The 14654-nt window shown below is 36.5% G+C and overlaps 1 protein-coding gene and 1 pseudogene across 5 annotated transcripts in view; one reads left to right on the forward strand and one right to left on the reverse strand.

Moving 5' to 3' along the window:
* LOC120594402 (immunoglobulin kappa light chain-like) overlaps nt 1-12890 on the forward strand; it is a 73587-nt gene extending 60697 nt beyond the window's left edge. For 2 of the 5 annotated variants that reach the window (XM_039852394.1, XM_039852392.1), the window contains exons 3-4: nt 8450-8484; nt 12375-12890. In XM_039852394.1, coding sequence (XP_039708328.1) covers nt 8450-8484; nt 12375-12697 — 358 coding nt within the window. In that variant the 3' untranslated portion in view covers nt 12698-12890. Of the gene's footprint in view, nt 1-8449; nt 8485-8774; nt 8813-12374 lie in introns of all 5 variants that reach the window. The other 3 variants (XM_039852393.1, XM_039852391.1, XM_039852395.1) reach the window with 2 other exon arrangements.
* LOC120594706 (uncharacterized) lies at nt 6442-6560 on the reverse strand (annotated as a pseudogene).
* Nucleotides 12891-14654: the final 1764 nt, after the last annotated feature.

Consider the following 14654-nt stretch of genomic DNA (forward strand, 5'->3'; position numbering starts at 1 on the left):
GAGCCCAGAAATAAATCCACATCTATACACTCAATATATGACAAAGGAGGTAAGAATATACAATGGGGTAAATGGCGTCTCTTCAATAAATGGACAGATGTACGCAAAAAAAAAGAAGCTGGACCACCTTCTTACATTATATACAAGAACAGATTAAAGCCTTAAATGTAAGACCCGAAACCATAAAATGGATTAAAGACTTAAATGTAAGACTGAAACCATAAAACTTCTAGAAGAAAAATATAGGCAGTAAACTCTCTAATATTACTAACAGTAATTTCTTTTTAGATACATCTCCTCAGGCAAGGGAAACAAAAGAAAAAATAAACAAATGGGACTACATCAAACTAAAAAGTTTTTGTACAGCAAAGGAAATATCAACAAAACAAAACGACAACCGACTGTTTGGAAGATATTCACTAATGATACATCTGATAAGGGGTTGATACCCAAAATATATAAAGAACTTATACAACTCAACAACAAAAAACAAACAATCCAATTAAAAAATGGGCAGAAGACCTGAACAGATACTTCTCCAAAGAGGAAATACAGATAGCTAATAGGCATACGAAAAGATGCTAATGGTCCCTCATCATCAGAGAAATTTAAATTAAAACCACGATGAGATATCACCTCACACCTGTTAGTATGGCTATCATCAATAAATCAAAAAACGACAAGTGTTGGCGAAGATGCGGAGAAAAGGGTACCCTCATACATTGTTGGTGGGATTACAAATTGGTACAGCCACTACGGAAAACAGTATGAAGGTTTCTCAAAAAATTAAAAATGAATATACCTTTTAACCCAGCAATTGCACTTCTAGGTATTTATCCAAAGAAAACCAAAACAATAATTCGTAAAGATCTATGCACTCCAATATTCATGGCAGCACAATTTACAATAACCAAGATATGGAAGCAACCTAAATGCCCATCAACAGACGATTGGATAAAGAAATTATGGTTCATATATACAATAGAATATTACTCGGCCATTAAAAAAAATGAAATCCTACCATTTGCAACAACATGGATAGACCTAGAGGTTATTATGCTGAGTGAAATAAGTCAGAGAAAGATAAATACTATATGATTTCACTTATATGAGGAATCTAAGGAACAAAAAGAACAAACTAATCAAAAACAGACTCACAAATATAGTGGACAATTTGGTGACGGACAGAGAGGAGAGGGTCGTGGGGGTGGAAGAATGGGGTGAAGGGTTAAAGAAGTACAAATTAGTAGTTGATAGTTGGTCATGGGAATGGAAGTACAGCAGAGGGAATGCAGTTAGCATTAATATGATGGCTAGGTAGAGGGCCAGGAGCGGGAGGGAGCAATTGGAGGGATTGTTTTATGAACTACATGGATGTCTAACCAATGTACTGTATAAATAAATTTTTAAAAAATTAAAAATAAAATTACCTTATAACCCAGCAATTGCACTTCTGGGTATTTATCAAAAGAAATTTAAAACACTAATTCAAAAAGATATATGCACCTCTATGTTCGTTGCAGCATTATTTACAATAACTAAGATATGAAAGCAATCTAAGTGTCCATCTATAGACAAATTGATAAAGAAGAAGTGGTGGTACATATATACAATGAAATTAATTTACTTTTTTACAGGCATAAAAAAGAAAAAAAATTACTTTTTTACAGGCATAAAAAAGAAAATTTTATGAATGAAATTAATTTTATCAATGAAATTAATTTACTTTTTTACAGGCATAAAAAAAATTTACTTTTTTACAGGCATAAAAAAGAAAAAAAATCTTTGTGATAAAATAGATGGACCTAGAAGATAGTATGCTAAGTGAAATAAGTCAGAGAAAGATAATACCACATGATTTCACTTATATGTGGGCTCTAAAAAACAAAATTAATGAACAAACAAAAGATAAACAAACTCACAGATACAGAGAACAAGTTGATGGTCACCTGATATGAGAAGACTAAGAGGATAGGTAAAAAAGATGAAAGGGATTAAGAAATACAAATTTCCAGTTATAAAAAAAAGTATGGGGATGTAAAGTACAGCATGGGGAATGTAGTCAGTAATATCGTAATAATATGTATGCTATCAGATGGGTACTAGACTTATTGAGTGATGACTTCATAAGGTATATAAATATCTAATCATTTTATTGTATACTAGAAACTAACATAATATTGCATGTCAACTGTAACTGTAAAATAAATTTAAAAAAATTTTTTTAGTAGAAATCAAACAAATTTTATTTCTCTAGTGGATCAAATGACCTTGCAAGGGCATATATTGTTGAAGAATAAGTTATTTATGATACTTGTTAAAGAATGGTAAGGCAGACTTTATTCGGTACCATTTCCACAGGTGTGGGGACAACTGCAATGGGGTTATGCTGTGGGGGAGAGAGATTGGACTCAACTTTAAACACAAGGAAAAGAGATTTAGAGTCAAGGAGCAGGGTGGAGTCAGTGAATGGATAATTAATAAAACAAAAGGTTAGAAGTAAGGGGAGGTTCTGGCTAAACTGACCTCACAGGATTTTTGCTGAAGGCAGACCAGGGTGATTAGATATCACCTGAAAGATGGTGGAGTATAACAAACCCAATTAGATATTAACGGTGATTTGGGATGGGAAATTCCAGTTAAATAAATTTAGCAAGATTCTTGCTAAAATTGGACAATGTGAGATAAACACAGAAGCTCAAAAGTCAAGGCCTGGTTAAGAAGAGAGTTCAGAGGATCCTAAGTAGAGTTTGATCAAAGAGAAAATCTTTTTTTGTTAATAGTCACCCTATTTTTAAGTTTTTAATAATTTAACAACATTTATTATAGTTTGTGACTATTCTGCTTGGACTTGGTCTTTTCATCTTATTTTGCCTTTCTATTATTGGACTTTTCTCTTGACTTTTTATTTCTTTTTCCTGAATTTGCTAGATTAGTTTAGCAGGGTTTTTTCCCTTTTTTTTTTTCTTCTAGTGGCTTGGGAGATTTTTATTTCATTTTTATTGAATGCCTGTTAACTTTATATCTTTTTATTTCTGTTACTATTCACATGTCCTGAAGGGTGAGTGCCAAGCTCAGTAGAGTGGCCCTGGGTTATTTGACTCTCCACTGCCTGCCCAGCTCACTCCTGGTCCCAGTCTCAGATAACTCTGAGGTGCCAGTACTGGCTGCTTCAAGGTCCCACTTTTGCACTGGAAGGTAAGATTTCAGATTCCAATTGCTCTATCGACTCAAACCTTTCTGGTTTTCCTCAAAAAAGTTTTTTCTGTTAATCGGACCATTCATGATTTTCTAACAATGAAATAAATTTATTCTCATTTTATATTTCTTCTGTCATTGCAAAGGGAATTTTAAGAGAGTGGCAGACATATCTATTATACTCAGCTTAAAAGTCCAAATTATTCCTTGTTTCAATATATTGGTTTTTTGTTTAGCTTTGTTTGTTTTCCTATTGGCCTGTCCTCTTCTTATTCTCCCCTCTTAGATTTGGAACTTTATATGACAGCCAGAATTGTCAGGGTACTTGTAGTGGGAGGTAGTTGAGAAGGACAAGGATGATATGTACTTCTTTCCCCTTAATGTGTATGCAGATGAGAATGGGAGAGAGAGCCAGTAACCAGCCTAGTTTAACTCCACTTAAAATATAAATCAGCCAATTAAAGAAGGATCCAGGTTAAGATAATGGGTAAACATATCCATTCAATCACAAACCCTCTGCTTAAAAGCAAAAATAAAATATTTAAAATGCAAAAAAAAAAAAAAATTAAAGAAATAAACTCACAAGGACAGGAAGAACAGAGCAGGAGTTAACAACAGTAAAATATTAAGTTGAGTGATAACCAACTTAACCGACTCATAAAGCTAAATAGAAAAGCTAGTAGGAATAGAAAGCAGAGAGAGATCAAAATCCTTCTGAGATAGAATCCAGATATTCACATTGAAGGCATGAAGCAGTAATCAACAATGGGCAGGAGAGGTCCAGAGCCCAGCCTTTACCCAAGATGAGTAAGACTGCGAGGCCCAGGGAGGGGAAAAGGATGGTGGTAGGGGTGGAGGGCAAGGTGTTCCATGCTGGGCCAGCAGAGAAGACTAGAGTGTCCCTGTGGGACCTGAAGAGTTTGATAATAGAGAGGGGGAAACTGTGAAGCCTGAATGCATCGGTTTCCCAAATAGATTCAGAGCTAGCCCAGTCAGAGTAATTGTCCATGATGGTAGGATGAAAGAGGACACAGAGCTGGATGCTAAGTAGTGAGACGAGGTGGGCAGGGAACTGTAGGGAAGTGCTCAAGGGGCTTATCACTTGTGTAAAACCAGCCAGAAACTACAATACTCAATATGTACATTTCAGGGGGGCTAAGTCTCTCCAGAGACTCACAGAGTTCCTGCCATTTTTCCGTTCACTCTAGGAAGTCAAAAAATATCTGCAGTCTTAATATCCTCTTGAAAACAAGATGAGTGTTTACATTTTCCAGAGCGAGACTAGCATCTTGGATCGTGTTTATGACACATGCATTTGCACATGGTTGGGCGAAGGACTTTGCTTCTCTCAACATGTCTTTCCTCATAGACGAGTGGAAACAGACACAGTTCCAAAGCAGGAAGAAAGCAGTGATTTCTCAAGTGACCTCCTCCTTCTCTGCTAATGGGGCGAGGGGATTCAGGACAGATGTCAATTTGCGGCATTTTTGCCAGAAGACCAGAAATTGATAAGTTTCTAAGCAATGAGGGCTCAAGAATTTTCTCCTCACTTTGTGGAATATCACCTTAAGCACAAAGGACAGACTTTATAATCCTAAGGAGCAGTCAAGATGAAGTAAAAAAGAATCACCTTGGACTCTACTATAATTGACGAGCTGGAAAAAATATTAAGCCACAGACTTCAAGATGGATTATCAGACACAAATATTCCAGATCCAAGTAAGATAAGATTGATTTATTGAGGAAAGGCAGTGTCAATAAAATAGTCTGAGAGGTTCTTGAATTTAATGTATAAGAGTGATAGGAATAGAAAATTAGGGGGAACATTCCATCAAATGCACTCCTGAAGCTGCTTGCATTTGGCTCCCAGCAAAGTTAGATTCTTAGAAGAAATTCTAAATTGCTTATGGTGTGGAGAGAGAGAGAGAGACAGAGACAGAGACAGAGACAGAGACAGAGAGACAGAGAACATGCATCTATAAATCATCCTGGAAATTACTGATAAGCTATCAATGTTTCTCAGGTCTAACTTTTTTTTAAAACACCAGTTTTGCCTTTTATTTGATATAATTAACTAGCCTATTTGGAGAGGTCTGCCTCACTAGTAACAGAGTAAATTAGCCAGTATATCAGGGACAAAACTGTGTCAATGGCACAATTTTGCTCTTTACAAGGTTTGAGGAACCTTATTAAGGACCATCATGGACACTATAGAATGGTAATTTCTGGCAGAGCCTCACAGATGCTTCTGAGACATCTTTTGCTTTGACATAATAAAATACACACACATTAAAGATCACAGCCACTTCTTAGTAATCCTTTTTATGTCACAACAAACATCACAACAACCATTTTTATCAATCACTACTGTGTATAATCAATAAAATTGTTTTTGCTACAATGGTTCTTATAATAATTGTGTTTTATTACTAGCAACACTGTTTTATAATAGTCATTCAGTTGGACTTTTCACAATAGATCTCAAATTTATTCACTTAGGAACCTATATCCCTGTACAGCCATATCATCTTTTTCATTCCACCTTTACAGCTCCATGTCACCCCCACATCTTTTACATTTGTAGAGTACCTCCTATACAGAACCACTTTCTTACACTCCCAATTTAAAGATTATAGAAAAGTATTTAATCAGCAAAGAAAATGTATGCATGTGTATATATCATTTAAAAATTATATATGGAACATGAATGTTGAAAATTCTACAAAGAAATGTCCAAATCTACTTTTTACCAAAATTGGTACAGCTTTATTGTTTCTGAAAACCATAAAATTAATATATTCACAGAATTTTTTAAAAATCAAATAATCTACAATATACAGAAAGAGAAAGTGTCATTGTTCTTAATCCTTCCACAGCAACACACCTCTGAAATCCAAGGAGCTAACTGCTGAGCGCAGTTTGTTGTATTTTCTTCAGGAATTAACTTGTATTGATATCCATACATATTCAATTAAAATGAAATCATAATATCATACAATACATACTGTTCAGTGGCTTGTATTTTCATGAACACTTTCCATGTGACTATATAGAATCTTACTTTGTCCTCTACTTGGCTGCTCCATTGCAAAACTCTATCATAATTAGTTTAATAAAATTTCCATCAAAAAAGACTTCAGTTATTTTCTACTTTTTTTTTTTTTTTGGTGAGGCAACCCTTGATTGACCTCACAGACTGCAAGGAACTTGTCATCTTATAATCCCTTATTTTTTATTTTTTTACACCTACAGCACCTGGTCTTCCTGGGTGGTCTCCCATCCAACTGCTAACCAGGCCTGACCCTGCTTAGCTTTCGAGATCAGACAGGATCAGGCTTGTTCAGGATGGCATGACCATAGACACTTTCTATCTTTTAAATGTCACTGAATAGTCTTATATATACATTCGAACACACTCATCTACTCATTTCTAACCTTAGGACAGTCTGAAGAGTTTCCTTTTCCTTCCACTACCCCAGCATTTTCTGCCATGCATGCTGCCTCCATTGGGTGGTCTTACTCCGATGGTCAATTAAACATGAACTCCAAGTTCAAACCAAGTTCAAGCTCTGCCAGTCACTGCTACGAGCAAGTTCCTTAACCTCTCTGCATTCAAGTTTCTTCATCTACAAAATAGGGGATAATATTAACTTCTAGTTTCTAGATTTAGGGGGATAATTAAATGTGGCGATCCATGTATAATGTCCTATAAATAATTCTATATTATTTTATATTAGTTTCAGGTATATGATATAGTGGTTACACATTTATATAATTTACACAGTGATCGCCCCAATTATTCTAGTACCCACCTGGCACTATACATAATTATTACTATACTATTGACTACATTCCCTATGCAGTACTTTACATTCTCATTACTATTTCGTAACTATCAATTTGTACTTTTCAATCCCTTCATTTCTTTCCCAGTTCAGTATCTTCAGTTGGCAAATGCTCAACGAACATTTGCAGAATTAATGAAAAAAATAATAATAACGAAATCAAAAATAGATCAGTATTATTGATTTTCAATTTTTTGTTGTTGGGTTTTTTTCCCTGTTGATTCTGCAAATGATTGCTGAGCTTTTGCCAAGTGAAGATACTGGACTGGGCCTTCCAAAAACAAGACAAATAAAACATCAAACAGCTTACAATCTAGTAGGATAGAAAGAATCTTACAACAGATAAGAGAAATTAGGTTCTCCAGGCCCAATGACCTGCCTTTGTACTCTGCAAAGTTAGGTCACTTGCTGTGGGATAATCTGAGAGAAGGTTTCTCTTGAGTTGATTTCTGAAAGACAATTAGTTGTTCACAGGCTACACAGGTGGGCAAAGGTGTTTCTAAGCAATGGGGGTGTATTTTAAAAGCTGGAGGCCATAGAAGAACTATAAGGAATTTAAGATAGTTAGAGCTGTTTGCTGAAGCGGGGATGGAAGGTTAAGAGAAAAACAAGACTGCAATAAGTGAAAATGGACTCAAAATAAAATGAGGTCTTCAGTGTCCTTGATGGGATTACTATGGAAACACTAAGGCATGCCATGGTTCCCTGGCAGCTCCAAAGACAGCATACACCTAATTCAGCTCAATGACACGTGGTAGGTATCCTTTTGAGCTCTCTACCTGTCCTATGACAATAGATGATCAACCAAGTACAACCAAGAAAAGTCTACTTTTCTACTTTACTGATCTTTGTTTTTGCTTCACGTCATCTATAGCTTCATTCAAAAATATATTTCAAAGTAAGACATGGGCCTTGATTTAATATGTCTACCTTTTTTGAAACAACATTGTGGCAAAGGAGAGGTTCCAATATGAAGGCATTCTTTAATTATTATTAACTGAGAGAAGCTAAAGTGTTTCCTAATTTCATTGAATGAGGTTTATCATTTGCAAAAGTCACCCCACTCCAGCAGATACAAAGAAATGCATTTTTAAAAATTAGCTTATTTTTTTGGTAATTTTCATTTAGCCTACTCTAATAAATAAATAAATAAATAAATAAACAAACAAACAAACAAGTAGTCCAGATGTGGTACACTGCTAAAGAAAAGAACCATCAGGCCATACACATAAATATATCATCTTCTAGCATTTTAGGTCTCACCTAAGAACACAAACATTCTCTATCAGTGCTTCCAGGCCTGCTCAAAAAGGGAGTGAGGCATCAGCAGCTGACTTAGGACTCTGTTAACCTTCGATGAGAATGGTTTTTGTACAGTGACACAGTGGAGAGCTATCACTGTGGTGAACATTCGGCCAAGGGACCAAGCTGGAAATTAAACGTGAGTAAAATCCAAATTTTCCTTCCTCGTTTGTCGGTGTCTGGTATTCTCTGTGTCTATAAAGCTGATTCTTTGAAACTAGACTCTGATATCCTCCAGAACAAAGAAAAAGTCTGTAAACAAACATGAGAATTGTTTGCACATTTTCTACGAAGAACAAGATGGGTGAGACTAATTTGTCTAAGTGACAGTTTCAGAAACTTACTGGGGAGCAAATTACATGTTCAGAACAGAGATTTGCTCAAGTGTCAGTTTCTGTATAGGAGGGAGGTTAAGAGGAACCTTTGTGTATACACTTTCGGCCAGGGGACCAAACTGGAGATCAAACGTAAGTATTTTTTTCAACTGATTTTTCTGTTGCTGTGTAATTAACTTACTTTTTGTTCCTTTTTGTGTGTTTTCATTAGTTAGTTGTCAAGAATAAAACACATTTTATTCCCAGATTAGGTACAGAGGAGGAAAAATTGTTCCAGGGGAGACTAGCTGATGACTAATTTTTAAGATTTCCAAATCAAAATAACTTAATTGGGGAAAGGGACTCACTGACTTTTTAGGGCAAGTTTTTGTAGAGGCAGAAGTTAGGAAGGATCACTGAGGTTCGCTTTCAGCCAAGGGACTAAACTGGAGATCAAACGTAAGTACATTTTTGCTTAATTATTTGTGAGGTTTTTGTTCCATTGTATTATTTGTACAAGTTCGTGGCATTTTGGTAAAATGAGCCATTTCTGGTGGATCAAAAGTAAATAGCAGAAAATGGCCTCTTTTTAAGCTGAGCAAATAAACTGTTCATTTTTTGAGAAGAGTAGGATTTGTGAGAATAGGAAAGAAATTGCTGGTTATTTCTCTGAATTAGCCCTTCTCGCGTGAATGGCTTCAGGCCTGGCTTTTGTAGTGTCAGAGCCCTCACTCTGGCTTACTTTCTGCCAGGGGACCATGCCCGAGAGCAAAAGTAAGTGCACTTTTCTAATCCTTTTTCTTATAGAGTGGTAAAATTTGGAAGTTTACATGCTTGGGATATGAGTTCAGGTCAATTCCAAAAAGAATGGAACTCTTCCAAAGATCAGATGGATAAGGGGCTTAAAAGTAGTTTGTCTCAAGAAAGAGGAAAGAACTAGTTAGTTGACATGGCATCTAAATTGCCAGATTTTATCTGCATCGGGCAGTCTAATGAAGTTAGCAATAAAAGGAGGTTTTTGTTGAAGGAAAAGTAATTAAGCTAATACTGTGGATCACATTTGGCCAAGGGACACATCTGGAGATTAAACGTAAGTAATTTTTCTCTATTGTCTTCTGAAATTTGGGTCTAAATGCCAGTACTGACTTTTAGAGACTTAGGTATGAGTTTTGTGGAGATCAGTAAATGAGAGTATTTTAGATTTATCATCAGTTTCAACAGTTAAACTCAGCTCCAAAAAAGGATTTGTAGACAAAACAAATTAATTTAATCTAAATCAAAGGGGAAAATTTTAGTGTAGATTAAAAAGAAATCCTTGCATCTCTAAAGAACAAAAGCGAATTAATTTTCATTGAGTTTTGACAAATATTGTATCAATTTTTGCTCCTTATTGTTACAGAAAAGCAGTGAAATATATTTCTTAGTCTATTTGCTCTCTTCTGATAAATTATTTTATAAGATAACAATAAAAATCAATAGGGTGCACTAATTATCAGTAAGAAACTAGAAAAATATATCTGTTTGCCATGTAAAAGATGTAGCTTAATTGAGAATCAGCAGCGATGTCATTTTTAGTCTAAAGTGAATAATAAACTGTCAGTATTCAGAAATTCCACAGAGATTCTATATCTTAACAGACATCTCTTTTTTAAAAAATCTAATTGCAATGTTAAACTAACCTGATAATCTCTTATAACGATGGAAAGATGATTGTCCCCAAAAGCTCAGTTTTGAAGAAATTTGTTTAAATGGAGAAAAATAAAATAATTGCATTTTAAATGCCCGTGGACTTGTAGAAAAATAGTAAATATTTTAATGAGTACGTTCTTTTATTTACCTAAGTTATTACTTGGCCATATTTTTATATCGCAAAGGAGTCCGTGGCACAGCTAGCGTGGTCCCTAGACTTCGTGGCGGTCTTTTTTGGTGATTGAATGACTTTCGTGGCCAGGACACAGCGCTCTTGTGGCAGTGAGCCTGGCCGCTAAAGGCTACGGGCAATGCTGCATTCGCCCCTTAAACTCTGCCACGGTCTGCTTTCCTGGCACAGTGATACGAATAATGCCACTAACGAAGGAGAACAGAAATGCGGCAGTCACTGAGCTAATAATGGAAAACAGAGAGAAGACTGATTTATTAGAGATTTGAGAAATAAAATTCACGTTCATTATTATATCCTCAATGAAAAGTTTCATTAGGCAACTATAAAGAATTTAAAACTTTTTTTTTCAGTGATATGTAATTATTCCAATATCTACTCATCAAATGTATTTAAATGATAAACTTGATGTATTATTTGGAGTTGGAAAGTTTAATCCAAAGGAAAGAAATATATAAAACTTACAGGGTAAAATTCCAATCAGCAAAAATTTAAGTCCATCTGGCTCCTCAGATTTTGATCAATTAACTGGATTTTAGAGGACTATTTTAGGGCTGTTTTAAAACTCTTAAAACTCAAAATTACTTAAAACTAAGCTACTTAAGTATTTTAAGCTATTTTAAAACTATTTTCTGGTCTTTGAAAAACTCTTTTGATGAATTTTAAATGTCATTAAAAGCTAATAAGATATCTTACAAGAATTTCAATATCAAATATGCTAATTATTTAATATTTTCGTGCAGAATGAAAAATTTAAAGCTATCTAAGATTCATCCAGATAGGAGTATCTTCATAGACTATTTCCTTGCCTTTCTAGATTTCATATTATTTTGCCACCAAGGCTATTTTATAAAACTCTGAAAAAAATTAGTAATAAAAGTTAAAAGAGAAAAAATCATCAAAACATAAAAAGTTCAGTATCTTATGTTGAACTGCTTGGTTAACATGGAGGTTAGCTTTATAAAAACCTGTTCACTTATCTGCTAGGTTCTCCCAGCAACGGATTCTTGATTTGTTATTTTAACTCTTACTCTACTACCTGAGGGTTTGAATACCCACAAAGGGGAATTTCCAGGTGGCCATCTGGCAGCTGCTCACAGTCAGAAGCAAAGCTAACCAGTTCCTCCTAGGCAGGTGGCCAGAATTACAGTTGATCCCTCTTGATCTGGCTAAGCATTGCCACATATGGTGACAGCCATCAGTCCAGGGTCCAGGTCTCCTTCTGAGGCTTTTGTAAGAGGTTAAAGAGTTGCTGGCCTGAGCATAGAGGGTGAAAGGGCCGACCCCCACCCAGGCACAGAGACAGAACCTGGGACCCACTCTGCCGAGTGAGTCTGGCCCCAACACACCCAAAGGAAGCCCAGGAAGGGAAAGGCAGCCAGATGTCACTGTGCAGTCCTAAGAGAGGCACAGAGGAAATGACCTTCTGTGTAGAAGGGCCAAGACCTGTTCTCATTTCTAAATTCTGAGGGGTGTCAGATGAAGTGGCCTTTGTTTCTTGTCCTGAAGCACTGAATTACTGCAAGAGGCTGGGAACACAGTTGAAGGAAAGAACAGTGAGGTCAGAAAAGCATAAAAAAATGGCTTTAAGAATGGCTGCAAAGAGTTCAAAAAAAGCAATTTCTTAAGGGGTAGTGGGGAGCTGGGGAAAAACTCAAAATCCTAGAGATTATAAATATGCTTCCTGGCCTCCCTAATTGCTGCAGTTAAACAAAATAAATGTGCTGCTCTCTGTATGTCTGTTTCTTATGGGCTCTGGGATTTCCCACAAACAATGCACCCAAGTGGAGGACTTCTTTGGTACTTAAACACTATTCTCTGTGCTTCCTTCCTCAGGGAATGTAGCTAAACCATCCACCTTCATCTTCCCACCATCTCAACAGCAGTTACAAACCGGAAAGGCTTCGGTTGTGTGCTTGCTGAATGGCTTCTACCCCAAGGAAATCAATGTCAAATGGAAAGTAGATGGTGTCGTCCAAACCAATGGCATCCAGAACAGTGCCACAGAGCAGGACAGCAAGGACAACACCTATAGCCTCAGCAGCATCCTGACACTGTCCAGTTCAGAGTACAAAAGTCATAATGTCTACGCCTGTGAGATCACCCACCAGAGCCTGAATTCTGCCTTTGTCAAGAGCTTCAATAGAGAAAGCTGTTAGAGAGGCCTCCCAGGCCCCATCACCTGCGCCTCAATCCCAGCCTTCCCTTCTCAGGCCTCGGGCCCTTTTCCCACAAGAGATACCCCTATGTCAGTATCCCAGCCACTCTTTCCACCTTGTTCGCCCCTGCTTTGATTTTAATCATGCTAATTTGGGGGGATAAATGAATAAAGTGAATCTTTGCATCTGTGATTTCTTTCTCCTTCCTGATTTAATGGTTGTCATATGTCATTTTTCTAATTACCCAGTTTATCTTCTAAAGAACTAAATATTAAATTGGTATAAAATATATCATCATTTATAAAAATCATCATCCTCTGTTCTACCTCTACTCTACTGTCCTCTACAAGACACTCCTCTATGAAACCCATAAGCCACCTGCCTTCATACCCATTCCCCTGGAACATGGTATGAGAGGCTTGCTTTCTTGTTTTCCCCTCCTCAGTAGGCTCTCAAAGTCTTTTTAAGGGTGACAGTTCTACAGTCACATATCCTATGACGTAATTGAACCTACGTTTACAAAAGAAGGAGACAGCTATAAAGAGAGTCATTCACTGCAACATTAAAAAAAAAAAAAAAACAACCTAGATGAAAAAGCAATAGGGAAATATTTAAGTACATTATGGCACTTCGACTTAATGAAATATTATGCCTTCATTACATTTTTAAACAAGTATCAAGGGCTTCCTATCTACCAAAGACCATACTGAGCACTTACAAAGTGGCACACATTACTTTTGGTTGGGCGCGGGGTGAGGTAGTGCCTAGGAGGAGATAAGAAGGGGCTCCTGGGAGGTTGGTAATGTAACGTGTGCCACTTTGTAAAAATTTATTGAGCTGTACAATTATGATCTGTTCACTTTTCTATGCATATATATTATACTTCAAAATAAGTTTACATCAATAAATATCTTACACCCAATTTACAGATAAGAGAGGCTAAAGTCAAGGCCACACAGCTGGTAAATGGCTGGCCCAGGATCAAATCTCTACCTATGTAACTCTGCTCTCTTGAAGCCTATACAATGCAAGAGGATTGTAACCTTCCAGTGCTTATGGCGATGCACAGAAAACAGGGTCAAATATGCCACTTTCCTGGGTCTCCTTCTCCACCTGGTTAACTACTATATACATACACACACACACACACAGAATTAACCTAGTCCAGACATTGGGATCCCATGTACAAAAGATTATGTGTTTTGGGAATTAGAAGGGGTAGAGGACACATATAAAACCAACTTCGGCTCTTCTCCCTCACTTCTGTATGGGCGCCCCAGCCCCTCTCCTCTTATCTACCTATCCATCAAAAAATATCTATTGAGCACCTTAGCCTACACTCTGAAGGAAGTACAGAAATAACTAAAACTATGTCCTTTCCCTCAATAAATTTATAATCTAGTTTTTCTACTCCCTCTCCCCACTTTCTCTTAACAGTAATGAAGCATTGACAAGGACAGTCATGGGAAAACTGGTTAGGGAAACAACAATGACATTCCACCTCCTGAGAATATTCATTATTATTAAATATTTGAAACTAAAGGTCTGACTAGAGTTCAAAAAGACTCAAAAATGTACCTCCAAGCAATATAAATTTTCTCACTCATCCTTAGGGGCAAATTCAAAAATCAAGGGCACTTCTAATGAAGCTGAAATCAAAGCAAGCCCTTTCTCATAAAGCAAAGCTCTGAAGTCAGACACACCATGACTCAAGGAAATGAAGACAGGTATTGTGGGTTGAATCGTGTCCATCAAAAAGATATGTTCAAGTCTCAACTCCCAGTACCTATAAATGTGACCTCATTTGGGAATAGGGTCTTTAGAGATGTGTTCAAGTTAAGCTGAGGTCATACTGAAGTGCTGTGAAGACACAGTTGAAATTGGATTATTCACACAGTGCTCATGGGAATGTAAAATGGTACAGACACTCCATAGAATAGTTTGCCAGTTTCAGGAA

This window comes from Pteropus medius, unplaced genomic scaffold (assembly GCF_902729225.1).
Source record: "Pteropus medius unplaced genomic scaffold, Ma_sr-lr_union100, whole genome shotgun sequence".
Classification (NCBI taxonomy): Eukaryota; Metazoa; Chordata; class Mammalia; order Chiroptera; family Pteropodidae; genus Pteropus; species Pteropus medius.